The sequence below is a fragment of the Talpa europaea genome (genome assembly GCF_964194135.1).
Source record: "Talpa europaea genome assembly, chromosome: 14".
NCBI lineage: Eukaryota > Metazoa > Chordata > Mammalia > Eulipotyphla > Talpidae > Talpa > Talpa europaea.
In genome coordinates this window covers 49977036-50001930 of record NC_140082.1, presented here as the reverse complement: position 1 = coordinate 50001930, position 24895 = coordinate 49977036, and the positions used below count along the sequence as shown (strand labels likewise).

Genomic DNA, 24895 nt, shown 5'->3' with positions numbered 1-24895 from the left:
CCTGCCGCCCGCTGCTCCCCTCAGCAGTGTACTTCGGTCCTTCTGCCTGTTCTGCTCCCTGCTCTGGCTCTGGTGAATTCTCTCACCCTCCCGCGCTTTTGACTGTTCCCAGTGCTTGTATAAATAAATAAATCTTAAAAAAATATAATTCCAATTTCTAATCCTAAATCAAAATTACTTCCATAAATATTAAGGGCATAGGAAAGCTATGAAAGGTACTAGCAGAAAATGCAAATAGATTTTTTTATTTAATTATAGGGTAGGAAAGACCTTTCTAAAGACCTCTAGAAGGACATAAATATAAAGAACATAATGCACCTAACAAAAACTTTTTTTGAACTTCAATAGAACAAAAATCCTATTGAATACGAGAAAACCAGAAATTTGTACATGCATATACATAGAATTACACAAATGTAAGTAAGGAAATAGTTGTGTGCATAAATGACAGCTATGCACCCAAATAATTATAAATTTGCCAACAGAAAAATAGACAAAGATGTGAATTAACAGTTCTCATAAATATAGTAAGCATGAGAAAAGATCAATCTTACTAGTAATCAAAGCAGTACAATTTTTTCCAAAAGAGGGAACTTCTGACTCTCAGATTAGCAGACTTCTAATTTTTGAATTAAAATGCCTGGAGTGAGTAAGGAACTGGGGGAAAAAAGATGCTCAGAACATAGCGCTCAAGTGTAAATTATTCAGGGGGACAATATGGCAGTAAATATCAAGAGCCATGAAAAGCATATGCCTTTAACATAGAAATCCTATTTCCATATATTAATTGTAAGAAAATAATTTAATGCTACCAGAGATATTTGTACATGGATATTAACAACAATGTTGCATATAATAGCAAAAAAAATTGAAAACAATAAATAAAAGATAGAACTTGGATTTAATTTATTTTTTATTGAGGTTACCCTGGTTTACAATACTGTATATGACTTAGATGAACAGGAACACACCCTTCAGCTGAATGTTACCCACTGCCAAGACACCCATGGTTCTCCACCACAGTTCACTGTGTTCCATCCCTACTTTGCTTTCCTCCCTGTATTTTCCCCTTCGGTGGCTTTAAAGCTACAGTTAAATTTCTAGGGTTTATTAGTTTTTTGCTTTTATCTGACCCTCTGTTTCATTTCTCTACATTCCACAGAACTGGGATTTTAACTGAAAGTCTTCTCTCTTCAGTGTCTGTGTCCCTAATAGTTTTAGACTCCCATCTCTTAGTCAATAATCATCCTGTTGCTTCCTAACTCTGTTGCAACCAACTCACAATGCAGACACATTCTGAAGGAGACATCTGACTGTACTCTGCTATAAGGGGAACAATCTGCATGACCTTGGGACACTTTTTAACCAGTACCACTAGCCCATTATAATAGTCCACTTCCAGGAACTAGGAGTAGACCTCTAAGAATGCAGTGAGATTTGCATTCTGAGTCTCTCTTGGGATCTGTTAAGGTAATGAATGCACCTTGATCCAAATTCTCAGAGCTCTTACATTGAAAGGTTATACCCTCTTTGTATTTTTCATTGTAATCATGAGTCATGCTAATACATTTCCTATCATGTTTAAGCCTGTAAAGCTATTAAATTGGTGGTAAAAGGAATCCACATCTGTAAGTGTCCAATTTCTAATTCATGGCTTACTGACTTAATAGCAGATAAATTGATTAATCACTAATAACAGAAAGTCTGAGACTTGATGTTTTGTTTTGTTTTGCTTTGTTTTCATATATTTCTTACATCATTTTTCATTTCTGCACAATATATGCATTTTCATCTTGGTTATATAGTCCCCATACAATCCCCACCACATTTGTTTTGATGTTTTTAAAAATATATTATCAATTATAGCTGAAAATTGCATAAATTAAGTAAGAACATATTACAAAGATATTTTCCCCAACAAATTCGAATGAAATATTGAAATTATGCCTTAATAAGAATGGCATAAACCAGTTTGTTATTCAAAGGGAGCAGTTTCAATGGATTTAATGATAATATTAGCAACAATCAGATAATTAAACTGTCGCTAAGAAAAATCTATATGGATAGACCTTGAAAAATGAGGTTACTGGTTTTATCAATTGGTACTGTTTAATAACAGCATGGAAAAATGCTAAGTTAGAAAATTTTCTAGTTATAACAAGAAGCTATTTCAGTGAAGAAGCTACTTATCTCTTTTAACACCTATCAGCTAGTTGGAAAGTTCTGTTATGATAAGAATTACAAATTCTCTAATATAATAAATAGCAATATCTTTCTACCAACCATAGCAAGTGGAGTTACTAGAATATATTTCTTACAACCTACTGTCTTCTATTCTTAGCAAATAATGTGCTACAGTGTTTACAACTCATGAAAACACAAAAAACTGTAAATGTCATACTAAATATTTGCAACTTCGAGTTTTATAGGAATGAGAGGAATGATTCAACTGAGGAAGAGCTTAGGAAAGAATAAGGTAAAGAATAGCATAGGTGTTTTATAAGTCTCCAAGGGAAAAAATAATTATCAGATTATAACTTTTAATCTATTAATTATTCATCAGTGTTTAAAGTATATATCACAGTCACTACACAGCACATATCTAAATCAAAACCATGTGTCATGAACAACTTTCACACTTCCTATGCTATTTACAGCACACCTACTTTCATCCCTTTGGAGAACAGCAACCTTTACCAATTCAATTCCACGAACATTTAGTAAGTACTTATTATATTCCAGGAACTCTATTTTTTTTTTAAAGATTTATTTATTTATACAAGCACAGGCCAGGGGGTACAGGCCAGAGGCATGGGAGGGTGAGAGAATTCACCAGAGACAGAGCAGGGAGCAGAACAGGCAGACAGACCAAAGATACTGCTGAGGGGAGCAGCGGGCAAGACAGGAGAGGTCTGCTGCACCATGTGGGGATCTCCCTGGCCAGCCAGGAATCGAACCCGCGCTGCAGAGACTGCGGACAGCCTCACAGCACTGCACTCAACCTGCTGCACCACCAGGGAGGCCCACAACTCTACTTTTCTACTAGATTTATTCCAATTACAATATATGCAGATACAAAATCGTGGCTACCCTTCAAACTGACTGGCAGAATATGATAGTTTTAATTGGTGCCATGATGTTCTCATTAAGAGAGTAAAGCTGAGCTCATAAGTATTTCATCAAAAAGGAGGAAAATCCATATATATACCTGTTTGCATCTACTGATTTTCTACCACCGCTGTAACTATCTGATGACAGATTGTAGGGGCACTATCAGGAAAATTAGGAGAGAAGTGCTTTTCCTAGCTAGACACTGAAGATCTTTGTTTTGCAAACAGTTAGCAACAACTCAATACAGTCAAGGAATAACCATGACTACTGAAAAGTTTACAGTGGAACAGGGCATAACTCAGTATTTTAGCAACATGGGCCTTTCCCATTTTTAGAACTAAGAGGTCAAGCAAATGCCAAATTACATAGACCTCCAAGTCAACTGGGATGTAAAAGGAAGACAGTTTAGCCCGAGACAGTCATGTTTAATAGACTAAAGGAACAGATAATAAAAGACTAACAGTAATCAAAGAGGGTAAATGTTAATAAAACTAACCAGATTACCAGCCAGGCAGAGATTTCATAATGGCTCTGTTATTTATACTTCAACTCTCCTCAACCAAAACAACAGGGCAGAAAATTGTCAAATTTTCACCATCCCTGCGTTATCTTACTGGATATCTCCCAATAATCCTCAGTAAGCCTCCCCTGTGACATAACTCTTCACTACTTTATAGCCAAACAAATAGCCAAGCCAAGTTGATTTGTTGAAATCTAAACAGAAAGTAAGTGAAAATTCTGGCCTAAAATATGGATCTCCCAATGATCGATCAGCATTTCTCCTCCAGCCTGCAGTTGTGAATGTCATATAGATCAACCATGTTCTTCAACTTGAGAAATAAAAATTATCAATAGCATCTCAGCCAAGGAAAGGATTTTCTAAATATCACTCCAAATTAAACCTTTGATTTGTGCTTCCATCCTAGCAATTTAAAGCACATTATGAATTTGTCAGCAGCTCCAGGATCCACAGTCCTTGACATAATTAAAACCCATTACTTTGGTTCACAGTATAATGGCACCACATGTGTTATGAAAACATATTCTCCTAAAAGCCCCTAAGAGGACACTGAGCATTCACAACCCACAATAAAATCTTAGCATGTCAATGCATAAAAACTTTTTATTTACAGATTGTGTAGGGCCTCCCCTGGTGGCGCAGCGGTTGAGCGCTGGGCTGCGAGGCTGCCCACAGCCTCTGCAGCGTCGGTTCATTCCCCAACTGCCAGCGAGGATCCCACCAAAAAAAAAAAAAAAAAAAACGGATTGTGTAATTCACACTCAGGAATATTATACTAGGATCCAAATAGTACTGTTTTATGATTGAACTACAGGAGGTGAGAAAAGAATGTCAAAAAACCTCTGCTGGCCCAGTGCTGAGAATGTTCCCCCAAGAAAACAGAAGCTATAGCTTCTATAGCTAGTGAAGCTAAGCTAGTGAAGCTATAGCTAAAATTCTGATTCCCTAAAAGCTCATTAGAATGTGGAAACCACCACCAAAACCACACTGCCTCTTCCAGTTACTCGTTATATCTGTAAGGCCTAGACCAATGTTTCTTACTCGTTTTTGCTGTTGTTGTTACACACCTCATTGTTAATCTGATGAAAAATGCATATGCTCACGATTGCGGCTACAACTTAATGGCAAGTTCTCACAAGCACACGCTGCTAAGATCAGTCATCTCATCTTCTACATTTTCCTACACCAGCACCAAGCACTATGCCTGTGTCCACATGACTTCAGAGCTGATGAATGAGAATGTGCCTCTGTGGTCAAGTGATGAATGAATGGTTACTACAAAGAATAGTTTGATTGGTTCAGGGAATGATGTAACTTGTTCCTGAAGGGACTATAATTCAAAAGCATTAGTAGCATCATGTACTACATAAAAAATATATAAAGTAAGGCTTGGTCTCTTAAAGAAGACAATTACTAAGTTTGTTCTTAAGTGTTCCCCATACATTATGAATAAAGTTACACAGTGAAATTCTCAATATGAGTTCTAGAACACATTATTAATCTAAGAAACTTCAAAGTCAAAGTTATTTTTGATATACAAGGTTGGCTATTTACTTTTATTCTTAATAAAACCATCACTTAATACTCCCAAATGATGTGATTCTACTAAAAATGCTTTTAAACTGTTTGAAGTAGGTCTTCTTTGCAGGTTATTAAAGCACAATGAAGTCTCTAAATTTAACACCCAACTTCACTCTACTTTTCTGCAAGTAAGCTATTATAAAAATGGTGGATGGTTAATTTAACTTTTATGGAAGTTATTACCTTGTTACAACACAATGAAGAGTTTATACCTGCAATTCATTAGAACAGAGCTTAAAGATTACCTCCAACATTTCGTTCTAATGATAAATATAGGATCTGCCTCAGGGTATTAACATGTTCTATCTTTTTTCCCTCTTTTATTTATACATAAATCTTCTCCCTCTCAAGTATTTCCATTTCTGGATGAGTTTTCTAATATTGTTTCATTTTTCTTATCCCACATAGAAAATATGGCTTTAATTATATATTCACTTTTATCATTTGCATTATCATTTTATATTTTTAATTTCTTTTTTAATTAAGGTAACACTGGTTTACAGTACTATATAAGATTTAGGGGTCTAGGCTCACCCCTCTTCAAACTTCAAGAACTGGATTTTTTTTCCTTTTTATATTCCTTAGTTTTTCCAAACACGTTCATCTATTAAATAACTTCCAAAGACTTGATTTTACTTTTGTGTTCATCATGTAATTTTTCAACTTCGGTAATGACAAAATACAATTACTATTAAAAGTCAACTGTATAGAATATTTAGATTTTTGTCTCTTATGACTTTGTACATTATTAAACCCAGAATCCACTCTACCAGTTTGCGTAGACAATAAAGACTCAAGAAAAAATACATATATTCTTAGAAGACAAAAAATCTGTCTCCTTTACAGAGCCATTCTCTTCAGATCTAACTCTAAATGTCACAAGTGCTTAACCTGAGCCACCTTCTCATCTATAAATACATACTCCCCCAGGTGATCCTCATTCAAACCCATGGTTTTAAATATGATAATATAACTGAGTGCCTTTCAAATCCATGTCACTAGACCTGATCTTAGCTGCTTACTTGCTATCTCTACTTGATGTCACAAACCAAGTATAAAATCACTAGGATTAACTTCATTCATTTATAAAAGTAAATGATTAAGCCAGGTGATCATTAATAACCTTCATTGGTCTAAATTTACTAAATAATATCAAATACTCATGTCATATGTTGCCCTACTCTTTATTCAATCCTGTTCCTTTTGCTTGTGCCCTTCTAAATAGTGAGCTTAATTTATAGTGTCAGCCTAAATTGCAGGAGCATATACTATTTACTGAATAGAGATAGATCCCTCAAATTTCCCACCTCACCTACAATAACATTTCAGATCATTAACTCTGAGCAGTTAGCTATAAGCAGGGATGACATATTTCTCCTTGAGATCAGATTACAAAAAAAGTTAGTTCTCCATATGCTTTTCTTCCCCCGTCCTGCTTACTAAAACCATTCTAGACATGGAATGTTAGTTATCTGAGGTTCCTGAATGACCATCTAGAGCATCACCCCTTAACCCATGTTGACCATGTGGCATGTATATGAATTAAACCTTCACTGTACAATAGTCATTGAGATTTGGGGTAGGATTTTTTTTTTTTTAATAAAAGCATAACAGCTTTTCCTAATTCATGCAGAATAGCAAGTCAGTTTCATTTCAGATGCAACTGATTGGTCGTAGCTACCTGTAACAATGTATTTTTAAAATAGTGAGAGACAGTATCTAGGAAAATTAAAAAGGAATATCATGCACAGTCAACATCATCACAAGTATGGAAAACTGGATAAATACCAGAACCCAGACTTAGGTTATATGTTTTATGCAAATTGACACTCATGAATTAAAAGTTACTACTGGTCAAAACATTAATTCCAAATCACAGCCCAGTAGTACCCATAGCTACAGTATGGCTTTCAAGTGCAAATACCTTAGTTCTTCCCTACTCCTATTCAACTAGTTGACAATCTTACCCCAACATTGAATGCTTAATAAATTTCCTGCAAAGCAACTTCTGCTGCAGGTTTATAATGCATAACCTTGAAAATGTAAATTTAACAAGACAAAAATTATTATTCATAACATCAAAACTTCCCAGATTAATTACTTGAGTGTTTACTGCTTATTTTAAAACTATTCTGGCTACAAATCAAATATCATTTTTCCATAAGTTGCTTTCTGATGGAGAAATTCAGAAATACTAAACAGTATAAGTCAATATAATAAACACCCATGTTTCAATTCCAAACTAAAAAAATAAGTTATTACACATACAATTGAAGCCAACATTGATTTGCTTGATACTGCTTATTCTCTGGAAGAAATACTAATCATTCTGCTGAATTTAGTGGACATTATTCCTTTGCATTTTTTCAGAATTTTATTACATGTCTATATGCTAATATTAATTACAGAATTATTTTTCTAAACATAGAAAAATGGTGCCAAACTGTATATGTCCATCTGCCTCTGGATTTTGATTTTGCGCAACATAATGTTCTTTCATTTATTCGTGATGATCTTTCATTTATTCCTGATGACCTTGTTCTTTCATTAATTCTAGTGAAACTATGGCTATAGTGCAATTAGTACATTTTTTAATGTACCACAATATAATTATTAATTTTCCTACTTATATTTAGAAAACGTTCAACTGTCCTTATACTTTTTCAGTATTTTCTGAAGCAATGTGAATTTCACAGAAAAAATGAACAGAAAGTTCCCATGTATCCCTACAAAGAGGGGTGGGGGGAAGGGAGAGAGGGAGAAAGTGGGGGGAAGAGAGAGAGAGAGGACTTCTAACTGAAAACCAATAAATTTCTTAACCATCCAAGGACAAAACAAAATAAAAATGAACCAGTGGGCTCTACAACAAAAATTAGGTTACCAAAAGGGAAAAGAGTGAGAGTGAGACCAAGAATAGAGGCTGTTCCATGGATGGTGGTGACTTTTAAAATAAAAAGGGGCGGGGAGTAACAGTTGAGAAAAAATAAATATCTCATGCTATTCTTTGACTGTTCTCCATCACTTTCTGTGTAGTGTGAGTTTGATTTTTAAGGTTTTCAAGATAGGGTATTTTAATAGTAAAATTCATGTTAAGTATTTTATAAGTAATGCCTGACCTATAATTAAGTAAAATTAGAAATATAAAGTTGTGTTACTTTCTATGAAATAAGGGAAATTAAAATATTTTTATGGCAAGATTATGAATCATGCTGAAAAAAAGTTTTGACATTTCTTTCCATATCAAACTTTGTCAACAATTTTTAAATTACTTTCAATGATACTGTAAATCTTGAAACTGTATATGGTCATGCTAACAAAGATTTATTTTTTACATAAAGTAGCAAATTAATTATTCCTGAAAATGAATAGCGCCAAGTCCACAGTAGAGAGAGAGAAGAGAGAGAAAGGGAGAGAGAGGGAGAGAGGCTGATTTAACCTTCTTTCCAGATCACTGATACTTTTTCCATATTAGCAATAAGGCTATTTTGCTTTTCCATTTGTGTATTCACGTGCGTAGCACTTCACATTTCCTTCAAGAAGTTTTCCCTTGCATTTACCATTTAGCTAACTGTTTGGTGCAAGAGGACTAGGTTCCAGCCTATCTCAGTTTTTAACATGCATCCTTCACTAAGCTTAACCATTTCTAAGTTTTAATTTGAAGTTAGACATGCAACTGTTCCCTTCATTTGACTACTTAGAGGCCTTTGTGGAGATATGAATTGACCTAATTACAAAACTGATGAGGGAATAGGGAGGAAATAGGGAGGCCTGAGAAAATGAAGAGAGTTGTGGTAAAGGCCAGATGGTAGAACAGTCAGAACACATACAAATTTATCAATTAAATTTGCCATCTTATAAGGATGTGGGTCAAGGAACCGCCAAACAATTACAGTGGCAAGATCACTGATCACATATCACCATAAAAAGTATAATAATGATGAAAAATTTTGAAATAGTACAGAACTACTGAATCGGGTTTTGGTAGGCAGGTTTGGAGTATGAGGATCGCAGGCAGGCTCTTTCTCAGTTCTTGTCTTCAGCAAGGGAAGAATTCAATGTTGAGACCAAAATTACAGAAAATCAAGAGATTTATTTATTGATAGGTAGGTAGGGAGAAGGACAAGAAAGCTCCCCAAACAGAGATGGGTACTGAGTGGGTAGTTGCTTATACGAATATGGTGGTCAAATAGTGGGGGTTTGGTTATTGGCTGTCTCCATGTTGTGTCTCTTGCTGATTCTATGGGCCTGTGGGATCTCGAGGCTACCAAGGACCCCTGAGTTTGTGGAGTTCGCGTAGGCTACCCAGGCCCAACTGATTTTCCCCATGTTACCCTGGCCTACGTTACCTGGCCCACCTTCTCGAAACTGCTTTGGCCTGTTGCTTTAGTGTTATATTACTGTGTTGGTGTTCTGACATTCCACTCCTTATTGGGTTGGGGAGGGAGGCACCCTCCTCAAGTCTGTTCTCCACTCAGACTGATAAATGGACGAAGGGCACCTGGCCTTGAAGAAGGTAGGAAGAGGGTGCCCTCCTGGTTCCAATCGAGTGTTTCTCAATCAGGGTAAGTGGACTTAGGGGCGTGGGGCAACCTGTTCCTAACTGACTTCCTGTACCCATTTCCTAGCTTCTCCCTTCACTACCAAAATCTGACAGAGACAGGATGAGTACATGGTGCTAGATTTGCTAAAGACAGGTTTGCTTCAATTTATAAGAAAACAGTTTCTGGGCCTCCCAGGTGGCGCAGCGGTTGAGCGCTGGGTTGCGAAGCTGCCTGCGGCCTCTGCGGCGCCAGTTCGATCCCCGGCTGCTCCCCGGCCACCGGAGGAGGGTCCCACATGGCGCGCAGACCTCTCCTGCCGCCCGCTGCTCCCCTCAGCAGTGTACTTCGGTCCTTCTGCCTGCTCTGCTCCTTGCTCTGGCTCTGGTGAATTCTCTCACCCTCCTGGCTTCTGACTGTACCCAGTGCATGTATAAACCAAACAAACAAACAAATAGATAAATAAATAAGACATGCCTCTAGAAAATTAAAAAAAAAAAAAAAAAAGAAAACAGTTTCTGGGGCCTCCCCTGGTGGCGCAGTGGTTGAGCGCTGGGTTGCGAGGCTGCCCGCAGCTTCTGCAGTGCCGGTTCGATCCTCGGCGACTGGCGAGGGTCCCACAAAAAAAAAAAAAAAAAAAAAAAATACAGTTTCTGCAAAACAGAATAAAGTGAAGTGCAAGAGGGCTTCACAAAGGAATGCATACTTGACAGTCGACTAGAAGAGTGGCGCAAGGGTGTTCCAGGAAAAGAAAGAAAACAGCATATTTGAAGGCATGTCGTCTTTCAGCAAAGTCAACCAGGCTGGATTGTTTATACCTCCAGGAAAGTTTATACATGTAAATATACAAATAAGTAAACAGTGACTAAGATTTACTTTTTGACCAAACTCTAGCCAGATGCCTCTGAATGTTCTTCTGGGCTAGGCCTAATGTTGGTCTATAAAACCGACGGGCCCTCAATACAGATCATTTTGTCCATGGCCCTGCCCACCACATTGAAAGACAAACACTGAGTTAACAGCTCAAAGCTACATTTCAAGGATGACTCTAGCATAACCTTAAAGGTTTTACCTGAGAACACTCAGATTGCCAAGACAATTTAAAGTTTGTGCCAACCAACACCTCACAAGAGGCCCAAACACCCTATTTAGAGCATTTACTAAAAAAACTTTTAAGTGTGAATTCTTCCTCTCTCCCTTTGAGATGCACATGTACCTCTCTATACCTATACCTGTTGTATTTCAAGAGCATTGTTCTCTTAAGGACCTGAAAACTATTCCTTTGAAAAGTAATCATCTGAAGGAGAGGGCCTCTGTCTCCCAGTCTCCTGAGAAGGATAGAATCCTAACTTCAATAACTGAAAGCTAACAAACACAGCTGGCCTAATCAACATGTACATTGGCCAATTTGTTATGTTTCTATTCCCTTTACTCTACCAAGCCCCCACATGTCCCCCACCTTCTCCCTTTAAAAACATCACACACCTCTGTATAAATTGAAGTTGAATTCATTTTGCACTCGACTCTCATCCTTACCATTTTTACTAGTGTCTGGCTTTATCTTTGATAACAGTAGAATATGGAATAAAGCAATTCAATATTCTAAGGCTTTCACGAGCCTCTTTATCTTTCAAATATTATTGTGTTGGTCACAAGGCATCTGAAATCCTCCCCACTCCCAAGGAACACTTAGTAGTTCTCAGTCACAGACAAATGCTTCTTCTCTCTTTCTTTCTCTTCATTATCCTTATAAGAATCATTCTTCACATTACACTCTTATTTATATTTTGTGCATTTATTCTCTCACTTATCCAAATGTCAAACGTTCATGAACTTATTAATTACCATCTGTCAAGAAGTCCTATTCAAATGCCATGCCTTTACCCTCGTAATACTTTACTAAGCTGCAGCCAGAAGTATTCTCTTTCCCAACTTTCGAACAGGGTGATGACATTTCCTGTGAAGGCAGGAGTTTTTCTATCCTATTTTGATTATTGCTTCTTCTGTATTGGTTCTAGTCTTTCCTTTAGGAATACATTTCACATATGTTATGTCAAGGCAAGACATAGTCAAGTACATGAGCCAAATCTGGCCTGGCCCACTGCCTGTTTCTGTCCATGAGATAAGAGTAGCTTTTCCATCATTCATGGTTGAAAAAAAGTCACAAGAGGAATAATAGTATCTAATGACATATAAAAATCATAATAAATTAAAATGTTAGTGTCTATAAATACAGTGGTGTTTTTGAAACAGTCATAATCATTTGTTTATATACTGTCTATGGCTGTTTTCATGCTACACTGTCAGAATTGACTAGTTAAAAAAAATACAACCCACAAAGTCTAAAGTATGTTCTTATTTGGCTCTGTACAGAAAAAGTGTGCCAGTTCCTGACTTGATCATCATTTGCTGCAGTTGTATGCACTCTAGTGATAGTTAAATTATGCTCTCAGATCTAGAAATAAACACAATATGTAAGACCTGCAGCTTTTACTCTTTTACAGGTATTCACTTAATTCAGCTTTGATCATCTAAATTGGCAGCTTCTCCTCCCCTTGCTCTTAGTTCTATTCCCTATTATTACAATAAATGTACTATAATCAAAGTTATAATTCCTACTCTATACTGTTCTTAGCTTTGCATATACCTTTAGCTCTGTATTTGTGAGGATTAATGCTTCCAGATCACAATAGATAATCATCAGCTTTCTGCCTTCCAATGCTCACACCATTTGGTAAAAGTCTGAATTGATATGATAGATGGGAGGGTCAAAAAACTGCTGTTCACTTTATTTATTAGCACAGTTCATTGAAAAGGAAGATGAAGTAGATTAAAGCATCTGATAATCTTTCTGAAATATTTGATTTAACCTGTGTATATCAAAGGTAAAAACAAGGTAGATTTTTTTCCTTCAACTGTTTTTAACTACCTATAATTACAGGCTCTCTCTCCCATGTTTTATATTAGATTATTTTTAACCTTAGGTTTCAGTGTTTTCTAAATTTCTTATTTCATTTCAGGAAGCCTCATTGAAAATCAGAAGCTTTTCTTTGAGTGCAATGAGAATACTTTAAAAACTTTAAAATATTCCAAGAATGCATCTTTAATTCATAAAACAATGGTACTATTTTTAGTCAAGAATTCCATAAAATGTTTCATACTTTGGAGATTTCGATTATGTCATTTTTGTCCTTTTGTACCACCACTTTTTCCCAATTGCGTAGCAGCATCAATATCTATTTAAAACACTAAGAAATGAGCCTCCCTGGTGGCACAAGGGGTTATGTCTCAGCACTATCAAGCTATTGGCAGGCACTACCACACGAGTTTAATCCCTCCTCCTACCCCCACAATCTCCAGGCCAGGAAGCTAACCCACATGGCACAGCAGACCTCTCCTGACTCATCTGCTGCTCCCCTCAGCAGTGTATTTCAGTCAATCTGCCTGTTCTGCTCCTTACTCTGTCTTTCATCCCCAACCCCAACCTCTGGCCTACCCCCCATTCTTGTATGCACAAATAAACAAAAATAAATCTTTTAAAAAACACTCAGAATTATTTTGACAAAACTTAGAGTTTATAATTTAATAAACAGTTCCATTTTGGCCAACTAAGGGACTGCTAAGATTCTTAGCTAGTTTCTTGTAATTCTCCTACCATAAGTTCATTTAAGTATGCAATCATTTTATTTTCTATAACCTGGATATTCATACATCACCGGATATTACCTTTCTTCCACACCTACCATATACTTTGCTTTTCTCTTAAAGTACTGCAAGGGAAAATATTATATAGGTAAAAATACAAGGATTCTGAAAACCAAATACAGCTAATGATAATTCATTTTCTTGCCTAACCATTGTCTTTTTCCTCTGTCTTGCTCTGATGAAATTCTGTGAAAGATACCATCAATAAAGTAAATATAACAACAAAACAATAATATATTTAATATTTGTTTTCCTATAATTAAATTTTATTATCAATTAATTTTTAAGGGAAACATACTGAGAAACAGGTATCTATTTTACACATTTAGTAAACTTGATTTTTAAAGTGTACCTTTCTTATATCATTCAACATTTATCTTATACTGACATTTTTATTTTTCAAAAATTCTCACTGGAATAAGAAAATCAGCTCATCTGGAATATCACAACTATTATACATCATTAATATCACAATGCATTATTTATGGTGGTGAATAATATCCTGAAATGAGAAGTCACTGAAGATAAAATATTGCTCTATCATGTTCCATTATGGGAAGAACCTTTAATTAAAGTGATGCCATAGGACTCCACCCACAACATGGTGCAATTGAGACGCTGGAATCACCCTCTTCCCTGAAACAACCACACAAAAAAAAAAGACTGATATGATCTCTTAGCATTAATGGAAATGCTTCGAACCAGCTATACAGCTCCAGGATATCCCTAGGGAGTTCAAGACCTAAGATTGGTGGTCCGTGAGGGTAAGAATAGGAGGAGGCAAAAGGGGACATCTGGCTGGGGATCAACTTCCCAAGTGACAAGAAAGGAAACCCAAGACATTTCAAAGTTCCTTGGATGAATTTTACAAACACCAGGGTAAGCCCAGGCCCACACACACATTTGGAGCTCAACACATTTTAACCCTGGAAAGTGGGAACCCCACAGTTGGGGCAGGATGGCCATTGAAAGCTCCCTCCCCTAGCCCTCTCAGAGGAAATCAAAGAAAAGTCAGCTGGAGCCAGGCCAGACTCCATAAAAAAGAAAGAAGAACTTTAGAGTCCTTAATTATAGGAAAACAAATATATTAACACTGTTCACATACTTCTGGGAAGGCAAACTAACAGCACATATACTTTCCAAAACTGCAGAAGCCAAGGCATGATTGGGGCAGCAGTGGCCATCCTGAGTGGCCACAGTGTCAAGTGGGCACACATGCACCCGCTACATACCCAGTGCTACCTTTGAGCCAAGTGCAAACTATTTGTTGAGTGTGAGCCTAGAGATCTAGCTATTGCCCTCCCCACTAGGAGGCCCAAGCTTCATAAATCACAACTCTCAGCAGATGGAAACAACAGGAAGGTAGGGAGGGAAGCGACATCAACCTAAGCACAGAATACAGCTTATTGCGGACAAAACAAGAGGTAGAGTAGACTAAGAAACTTTTAATAAACACATTATAGGTCTGTCTGAAAGTGAGTAGTCCCAAGAGCAAGAGCCGGATATCTCCATTCTAAAATATAGAAACAAAAAAATAAAATACAAAAACAAAAGTAAAAATCCATTCATATAAAGCATACACAGTAAATATCCATAATTATGGATAATGAATAACCAATGAAAACATACCAAATGCAATGTTTATATTTTTGGCAGGAAGACCTAGGCTGGAATTATGAACTCTTCTTCAAGCAGAGATCAGCCTGAATAGATATCCTGGGAGCATAAATGAGACTTCTGAAAAGAAAAATTCTTTAATTCAGAGATTCTGTAGTTTAAGATATTTCTGGACTAATTTCCAGAAAAACATATATAATTTAGAGTGACTACTCCCAGCAATCATTCTTTTTTTTTATTTTACATTTATTTATCTTTAATTATTTTATATATTTTAACATCATTTTTCATTTTTGTACAATGTATGCATTTTCATATTGGTTATAGTGCCCGTAAAATTCCCACCATCCATTCACCCGTGAACAATAGTCATGGTCCATTGTGCTCTTCCACCCTTGTTTTGATTCTACTCCCTTCTCCCCCCCAGTAGTATGTCTCTGATTTATTGTTGCCTGTTGATTTTAATTTTCACTTTATTATAATTTTTCCCCTGATCCCTTATTTGGATCCAATGTTTAATGCAGCACTATTTACAATAGCTAAGCTTTGGAAACAACCCAAATGCCCAAAAATAGACGACTGGATCAAGAAGATGTGGTACATATACACCATGGAATATTACTCAGCATTCAAAAAAGATAAGCACATGCAATTTGCAGCAACATGGATGGAGCTGGAAGGGATCATGCTCAGTGAAATAAGCCAGAAAGAAAAAGAAAAATACCGATGGTCTCATTTACAGAAAGCATTCTTCTTTTGCCACCTTTAAATACATGCAGGAGATACTGATTTAAGAAGATATTAAAGGCCATCTGCCATTTTCTTTTTTTAAAGATTTATTTATTTATTTATGCAAGCACTGGGTACAGTCAGAAGCGCGGGAGGTTGAAAGAATTCATCAGAGCCAGAGCAGGGAACAGAACCGGCAGACTGATGAAATACACTGCTGAGGGGAGCCGCAGGCGCAGGCAGGAGAGGTCTGTTGTGCCATGTGGGACCCTTGGCTGCGGGCAGCCTCACAGCCCAGTGCTCAACTGCTGCACCACCAGGGGAGGTCCCCATATGCCATTTTCTACCAAGGAAAGTCAAATCCAGATACAGCTGAATGAAACACATCTGTACCCAGGCTTATATACTGTCACATCAACTGAGATCTAGAGTTTTGACTCTTTCTTATAGAAGTCTATTTTATACAAAATAAAAACTGCCTAGTACTAGTGGTTCCCTTTCAAACTTAATAATCTGTTAAATCTTACAAATCATTTACTAGTTCAAGGCTCTGTGTTTGTTACTAAGAGATAAGAAAACAAACGAGATAAGCTCTGGTCCTCAGGGAATTCACATCTCCCTGAAATGGTATACCCAGCATTCAGAAAGAGCAGATAGTACAGATCTAATACAGAAATACGCCCAAACTGGCAGTATAATAGAAGTGTAAAATTACTTAAGAAGCAGATCCCAGAGCATTTGGGGAAAAAAAAATAGACAATTTGAAACAAATTGTGAAGGACAAACATTGTTTCAACAGGCAGAAAACTACAGGAAAGAGACACACATAAGGGAAAACAAAAGCAAACAGAGATTGAAAAAAAAAAAAAAAACACCTGACATAATGGGGAGTCATCAATTAATTTTTAAAAAGAAAAGCTTAAACTATAAGTAATTTAAAAAATAAACAGTTCAGATTGGCTTATTGACTTCACTTGCTATTTTATTTGATGCTTGATAAACCATTGCACTATCTCATTATAAGTGCAAGTTTTCAGGTAGACCAGAAAATATAAGAGAGCACAAGAGCAAAAATTGTTAAAATGGTCAGTTCACTAGGTCATCTGTAACAAATACAGTCAAGTATTCCTATTAGGAATCAACCAGGTTAATGGATTCCTAACTCTATTGTAATGTCTTGCCTGCTAGGTACTACAGAATTGGAAGCATTTATTTTTAGCATTGAAAACCAGCTCATGTATCAAAGGAACAAAAGAATAACAATTATTAAAGTAATCAAAGTAGGGGTCTCCCTGGTGGTGCAAGGGGTTAAGATGCAACCTATGAAGCTATCCTCAGGCACTGCAGCACGAGTTGGATCCCCAGCCAGGGAGGAACCCAAAGGCGCAGCAGACCTCTCCTGACTCGCCCACTGCTCCTCTCGGCAGTGTATTTCCGTCAATCTGCCTGTTCTGTTGCCCACTCTGTCTCTCACACACACACACACACACCTACACATACACACCTCTGGCCTATACCCCAGTTCTTGTATGCATGAATAAATAAATTTTAAAAAAAAAAGTATTCAAAGTAATATAGAAATTGAAAAGCCAGCTAATTAAATGGCCCGCCTGGTTCTAGCCACAACATAATACCAGAAACCACAAGAAAATGTATTAAAATGCTTAATTTTTCTTTGGGAGAAGAATATTTTTCACAACCAACACCCATCACAGTAATTTGTAGAAAGGCTATCCAGTAAACACTTGTCAAATTAAAAATAAATCTAAGCAGAGCTATAAAGTGCTTAATATTTTGCCACCCACTATGACAACATTGATAATGTTACTCACCATTAAGCTATTATAATAAGTAACTTACATGAACACATTGCTGGGTAATTTCACAGAGTAACCAAAGAGGTTCCATCTTTTAAAAGAAAGAATCAGGCCCTCCCCTGGTGGCTCAGCGGTTGAGCACTGGGCTGCGAAGCTGCCTGCAGCCTCTGCAACGCCAGTTCGATCCCCGGCCACCAGGTGAGGGTCCCACATGGCGCGACAGACCTCTCCTGCTGCACCAACTGCTCCCCTCAGAAGCGTATTTCATCAGTTTGCCTGTTCTGTTCCCCGCTCTGGCTCTAGTGAATTCTCTCACCTTCCCGCGCTTGTGACTGTACCCAGTGTTTGTATAAATAAATAAATAAATCGAAAGAAAGAAAGAAAGAAAGAAAGAAAGAAAGAAAGAAAGAAAGAAAGAAAGAAAGAAAGAAAGAAAGAAAGAAAGAAAGAAAGAAAGAAAGAAAGAAAGAAAGAAAGAAAGAAAGAAAGAAAGAAAGAAAGAAAGAAAGAAAGAAAGAAAGAAAGAAAGAAAGAAAGAAAGAAAGAAAGAAAGAAAGAAAGAAAGAAAGAAAGAAAGAAAGAAAGAAAGAAAGAAAGAAAGAAAGAAAGAAAGAAAGAAAGAAAGAAAGAAAGAAAGAAAGGAAAAAATCAGTGATTCAAAGTCTTAAAACCAACATATAAATCTGAAAGGCCACTGGTAACTCTGTGGCCTCAAATCACATTTTAAGTTTAGTATCTAACTTCTATAAAGCTGTTGATTTCCTCATCTGCACAATGACAGACAGCGATGCTTTTTATTGGGACAATTAAATGAGATCATGCATGTCAAAGACTCTGAAGTAAGAAAGTCCCACATAAAAGATGATTAAATAGTAAATTCTTAAATAGACTGTTTTCTAGTTGAGTTCCATCTACCCCTAGAGACATGTGTGTTTCTATTTTTTCCCTTATTCTGTATATTCAGACCCCTTAACATATCCAATAAAACTTCAAACCCTCCCACATATTTCCCCACCACAAAGGCTTCTAGTTGAAAAAACCATCAGCTCCTATCCAGACTTATGCAGATACCATCCAACTGGTTTCCCTACTTCCTCTTTTGCTCTCTCCACATCCTCTAACTGAAATAAAAGTCAAACAGCCTTATAAGTATGTAAACCAAATTGCTCATCTGCTCCAAAGGCCTCCCTTCAATAAAAAGAATCCTTAACTCAAAGCACAGCCTGGTTTCTTTGAGACCTCATCTCCTATGACTAGTTCCTTCATTCATGGTACTACTATTCATGGGCCAGGTCCTGGCTGTCACTTAACCATTCTACAAGCATATTCCTAACGAGGGGTCCTTGCATCATCCAGATGGGCCTCTTTTCAGAATGTTCCAAAGAAATTAGAACTGCTCATGCCCTCACTTCATCCCAGTTGGCTCAAATATCATGACCACAGAAAGAGCTTCCTCATACCCTCTGTGAAAGGCAAGTCCTTGCCTCATCTCTCTACCATGTTACTCCCTTTTACTTCTCATTTCTGAAAGTTATAGCACCTCTTTACTTGTTTACTTTCCCACTAGAATATAAACTTTTTGGGGGCAAGGACTTTGCCTATTCTTATTAACAATCAATCTGAATTATTCACAATAGTGATTCAATTAAAAATCTGCTTAATGAATTGCAAAAACATTCTTCTCATCCCCTTGAGTTTATGTGTTCCACAGATAACAGTAGTGTGCTCATAAATAACTTCAATGCCACTAGTAAAACTTGCATATGTGAATCACCTCAAAAGGCTTGATCCTACCTTGGAATTTGATGTGGACTCCAAGAAACAAAGTCTGTTGCCAAAGCCTTCCGCTGCCAAGCATAGCTTCTGTTGTTCTTTGTGGATGGTTGCTGTGCACTGCAGAACCACTTCATCATCCTGCAAAGGGAGAGAAAGATAGAAGACAAAATGAGATTTGACATGACTCGTCAGTTGAAATCAGATCTAGAAGAGTGTTATTTTAGCACATCTTCAAAATCAAAGAAAATGTAAGAACAGCTGTCAAAAAAGAAATCAATTCCTACAGCACTTTTACTTGCAAAATAGATAACTGGGGCGGGGAGCAGGTGGGGCACTGCCATTCCAGACAAGCAACATTTTTTTCACTATCATTACTGATCCCCAGAGACAATCTGCATAGAGAACAGTACAATATAGTATTTCCATGTTAGTATTCTTACGCATAGTTTTAATCATCAAAATTACTGAGAAAATTGTCTGACTTATTCCTAGGATATCAAGCATGGTCAAGAAAGAAACAGAGTCTGATAGCAGGACACACATTGTTCCAAAACTGACCCAGATAGTCAGGCCAGTAACAGAACTTCTGGGTTCAAACCAACAAGAAAAGTCACCACAGTTCCACTGCACTTTGGCTACCTGACCATATGTGAAATGATCCTGGATGACTCAAAAGTGTACAGAGAGATGATGTGTTTATTCAGTCCACTAAAATACAAACTGATTTCTAACTCATTGATCAAAATTATAGAAGAAACTATACAATGGAAAAACCAGGCGGCATGAACAGTCCAAGAGGCATGGACCCCCCACCCTAACTCTGCCACATACAAATTAGGTGATTTTAGTCAAAGCATTGAATTTCTACAATAATAAGGTACATGAGATAAAGTACTTTACACTGTGACTGGCAAAAGGCACGAAACAGACAATAAGTGGGAGCTATCATTACCCTTCTTTAAATGAATTATCTGACTTTTTAATTATCTAAGTGGCAAATGCCTAAAAAGTGTAATCATTTATGTTTTGACATTTCAACCTCAATGAAATAGGACACTTAACAGGGAAGACAAAGAACAAATGGTCACTGATCCTTTTAATTAGAGTCAAAATTGAAAAAGTCACAGAAGCACATTCTAAAAGACCCTCCTCATGGTTCAAAGAGTGGAGGTGATGAGAAAAAAAACAGAAAACAGGACTTTCTGGTTAACCAAAAAAATATGCCATATAAATTAGAAAAATGCAACTTTAATTTGATTTTAAAACCCTATTGTTCTACACATTTACTTTATCTCCTATACGGTAGCAGTGAAACCTAATAGCCAGCTTATAGCATCAGTCACAGAAGTCCAATAATTACCTCCCAACTATCCTTCTGGGTGCCTATTAATTTCCATTTAACATTCAATTGTTATATTTTAGAAGAATAATGTGGCTAAATCAAGACCAAAGTGAGATACCGTAGCCCATATCAAAAAGACCAGAAACAAGTGCTGGGGAGAATGGGGAGAAAAAGAAACCCTCCTACATTCCTGGTGGGAATGAAAATTGGCCCAGCCCTTATGGAAAGCAGTATAGAGGGGTCTCAAAACATTAAAATTGGATCTGCATTTGACTTAGTAATTCCATTCCTAGGGCCCCCCAGAAAAATCATAAATAATAATTTAAAAGGAAACTTGCACCCCCATGTTTACTGTGGAACTATGACAGCTGAATTATGGAAACAACCCTAGTGTCCCAAAACAGATGAGTGGATCAAGAAGATGTGGTATATACACCTAATGGAATACTACTCAGTGATCAAAACAGATAAACTCATGGCATTTTCAGCAACATGGATGGAGCTGGAAGGAATTATGCTAAGTGAAATACATCAGAAGGAGAAAGATAAATACTGGATGGTGTCTCTAATATGTGGAATATAAAGTAACTAAACTAAGAGTTAGATAAAAAATAAGCTTAAAAATGAACTCTTGAAAGCTAAAGTACAAAGTGGGAGAGGGGAGGGTGATGGGGTAAGACCAATAAAGAGTAAGAACAAAGGGGAAGGAAGAACAATGGACTATGGTGGAAGACTATGGGTGAGTTGGTGGTTAGTGTACTATGGTGGCAACAGAGACGAGGGGATTCAACTATTACCTCAATTAAAAATAAACAAACGAATTTTTAAAAAAGAATAATGCTACTACTCAGTATGCTCCAAGAGAAGTTACCCCATAATCTATGAAAACTATAATGTATGCCAGTCCTGGAATTAACATATTTAATCCTCACAATCAATATCCCTGTAAAACAAAGGTTATCCACACTATCTATACATATACACAAGGGGAAAAAATGAGGTTCAACAACAAGAAAGCTGATTACATACACATACACACACACACACACACACACACACACACACTAATTTTTCCCAACAACCGACCATTAAACCTAGGTATCTGAATGTAAAAATCCTCAGTCCCATACTACTTCTAGAGACTCAACTGATTTTCACTACATTTATAATCTAGAGAAATGCTTCTCACTCTTTAATGTATATCTTATGACCTCAGGGTTAAGCCAAAATTCAGGTTCTGATTCTGTAGGTCTTGGGTAGCACTGAGTCTGCATTTCTAACAATTGCTCAAGCATGAAAAACATCCTCTGAGGTGCTGGGATCTAGAATAGGTCCCAGAAAGGACACAAATCCTAAGAGATGTGAGTAGTCCGTTATAAGAATTTGGAGACAATTAACTGCTAAATATCAAAATCTGTCTGTGTACTTAGGACTAAACACCATGGAACAGGTAGAGATGCTCACTAGATATGATATAACTAACCACATGAAAGGAAAAGAACAAATTTAAATACCACACTGAACCGCCCCATTAAATTTATAAAACCAATTTACTGCAATGTGCAATGTTTCTCCTCAATCTAGATCTTAATTTTGTGTGATGAAGTATTGTCCATAAATATAAAAAAGCAACATAAATTTCAAGAGAGTCCAGGTACATCACCAAGAAGAGAAGCTATTTTCAATCACAACCCAAATTTGAAAAATAGAAACTAGTGTGACATACTTAGGAAACTCTTTCCAGTTACTCTGTGAACTGTTTTTCTTTTGCAATCCAGTTAATACAGGGTTTATCTCTGATGGAAATTAAATGGATTAAGCACTGATGGACTAAACACCAACTCACCAATACCTGCCAGTTCCCTTTATTTAACTCATCATTCATCTCAAAGCAGTTTTTCCTCAGAACTACTGTGGTTTAAGTCTGTTGACTATGCACATGAGAAGTTTTAATAAGTAACTTTTTTATTTATTGTAATGCACGTGGAGTAAATTTGGATATTGTCAACATATATACACACATGCATGCAAACACACATGAAATCTACTTTCAATTCCAAAAAGAAAGGCTATACGCAGCCTGATACCAATGGGATCCAGAGAGTTAACAACACTGTCAGAATATAGTAAAAGCATATATTCATGGGTCATAAGGCCTCTTCTGAATTAATCTTTGCTAGCCAGGACCTGAGATCCAGACTCCTTACTCATTTACTGGTCTTCACATTTGGGTTGCATGTGCTTTTGGTATCCCTAAATGGAGACCACAGCATCCTTCCCACAACAGCCCATAAAAACCAAGATGAAAATGCATACATTGTGCAAAAATGAGAAATGATGTAAGAAATATATAAAAAATAAAAAAATAATAAGTTAAATCTGAAAATTAAAAAAAAAAAAAGACCACCCTTAAATATCCAGCTTTTGGCATATTTTGCTTTTTTAGTTTCTATGTCTGGTGCCCTAATACCTTGAACCTAGGGCAAAAAATCTAGTTCAACCCACCAAAAACCATATTCCATAACTAAAATGCCACATAAGTGAATTCCGCTTATATTTTGTTATTTTTTCTTTTATTTTCAGTAACTGTTAATTAACTGTGAATAACTGGCATGATAATTAATGTGACTACCTTGCTGTTCTCAAGAAATATTTGAACTTACACCATTCCCTATTTTATAAAGCAAATATGAAGAAATAAGATTGCTAATCTTCCCTTAATCACTGAACAAAAGAAAAAGTGATAAAAAGCTGATCTCATTCATCTAATGACAGAGATTAAGTAAGAGCAATATCCAGTTTACAATCACCAAATCCTTTGTAGTCTACCTATTCAATTTCAAATCCACCAATATCTCACCACCCTAGGTGCCACCATCTTTTGATTAGACATCCTCAAAATATTTTAAATAGTTTTCCACACTACAAACCCCTTCAAACAATGGAGCTTCACCTGAAGGTCACACCACCAACCTTATTAGACTATTATCTGGCTTAAAACCCTTCAAAGTCTTCCCACCACTCTAAAGGGAAAAATGAAAAAATTCTTTGGCCTACAAGGTTTTGCATTGCATGGGATAGCCCAACATTCCCTTCATGCCTATGTTCCTACAGGACGTTTGCACATGCTATGAAACTTTTATCCCTCTCTCCTCAAATTAAGACATATTCATCTTTCAAATCTCAACTGAAGCATCCTTTCCAGAGATGAATGCTCCAAGACCTACCAAGTTGTCAGATCTTTAGTTTTATGCTGTCAGAACTTTAGTTTTATGCTCCTGGAGCACTATATTTCTTCCTTAGGCTTGCTCAACTGTCATTATTTTATTATTTTATTTCATTTATGTAATTCACTTATGTAATTATTAGATTACTGTGTCTAACACTGTGCCTGGCAAGTATAATGTCCTCAGTAAATGATTACTTACCATAATCTACTTTATGATTGCTCATAAGTATGGACTGCCATGCTGACAAATGGAGTTACTTTTTAGAATTGCTAAGGTAAGACACTATTAAATTTTCAATTAAAGCCAGTATTGTATGATCCCATTAAGTGATTTCATGGCTACAACGCAACCAGGAAATAGAGAAATATTGGAGGGAAATTACTGCCGCTGTCAATTACATATTTGACAAATTTTACTGTATCATAAATAATCTTAGCACACTGGGGAAAAAAACACAGTCTAAGCCTCATTTACCATGAATTTGCATGCAAACATAATAAAACCTTTATTTTAATTCTTTCCATGCACAATCTAAGCCTATCACACAACACACTCTTAAAAAGCCAAGAAATGTTCTTAATAACTCTAATCAATAAAAGGTCCCTCACATCACACCAGGTACTTTTCTTAGACTCTTGCTATGCTCGTTTTTCAAAATTCTTATCCGGACTTTCTGCAATGGGTCCTTTCCCCCATGATGTCTTCATGATTTTTCCAGTTAACTCCAACTCAAAAAGCTCACCACATGTATTGTATTCTATAGCAATTTATCCAGCAGGTCAGAAACTTCAGGGGAACTAGGTGTCCAATAAAAACTAGATGTCCAATATTTTAGTTGAAACTTCAGCCAATCATATCATCATCTAACTTAGCCCCTAAACATAGCAAGTGCTCCAAATATACATGGGATTGGATTCCTTGTGTTAAAA

The 24895-nt window shown here is 36.6% G+C and overlaps 1 protein-coding gene across 1 annotated transcript in view; it reads right to left on the bottom strand.

Moving 5' to 3' along the window:
* The window catches only part of RYR2 (ryanodine receptor 2), a gene marked incomplete at both ends in the record, with an annotated part of 627990 nt that overhangs the window by 425842 nt on the left and 177253 nt on the right, over window positions 1-24895 (bottom strand). The window contains 1 exon segment of the mRNA XM_084254295.1: window positions 19413-19532. Coding sequence (XP_084110421.1) covers window positions 19413-19532 — 120 coding nt within the window.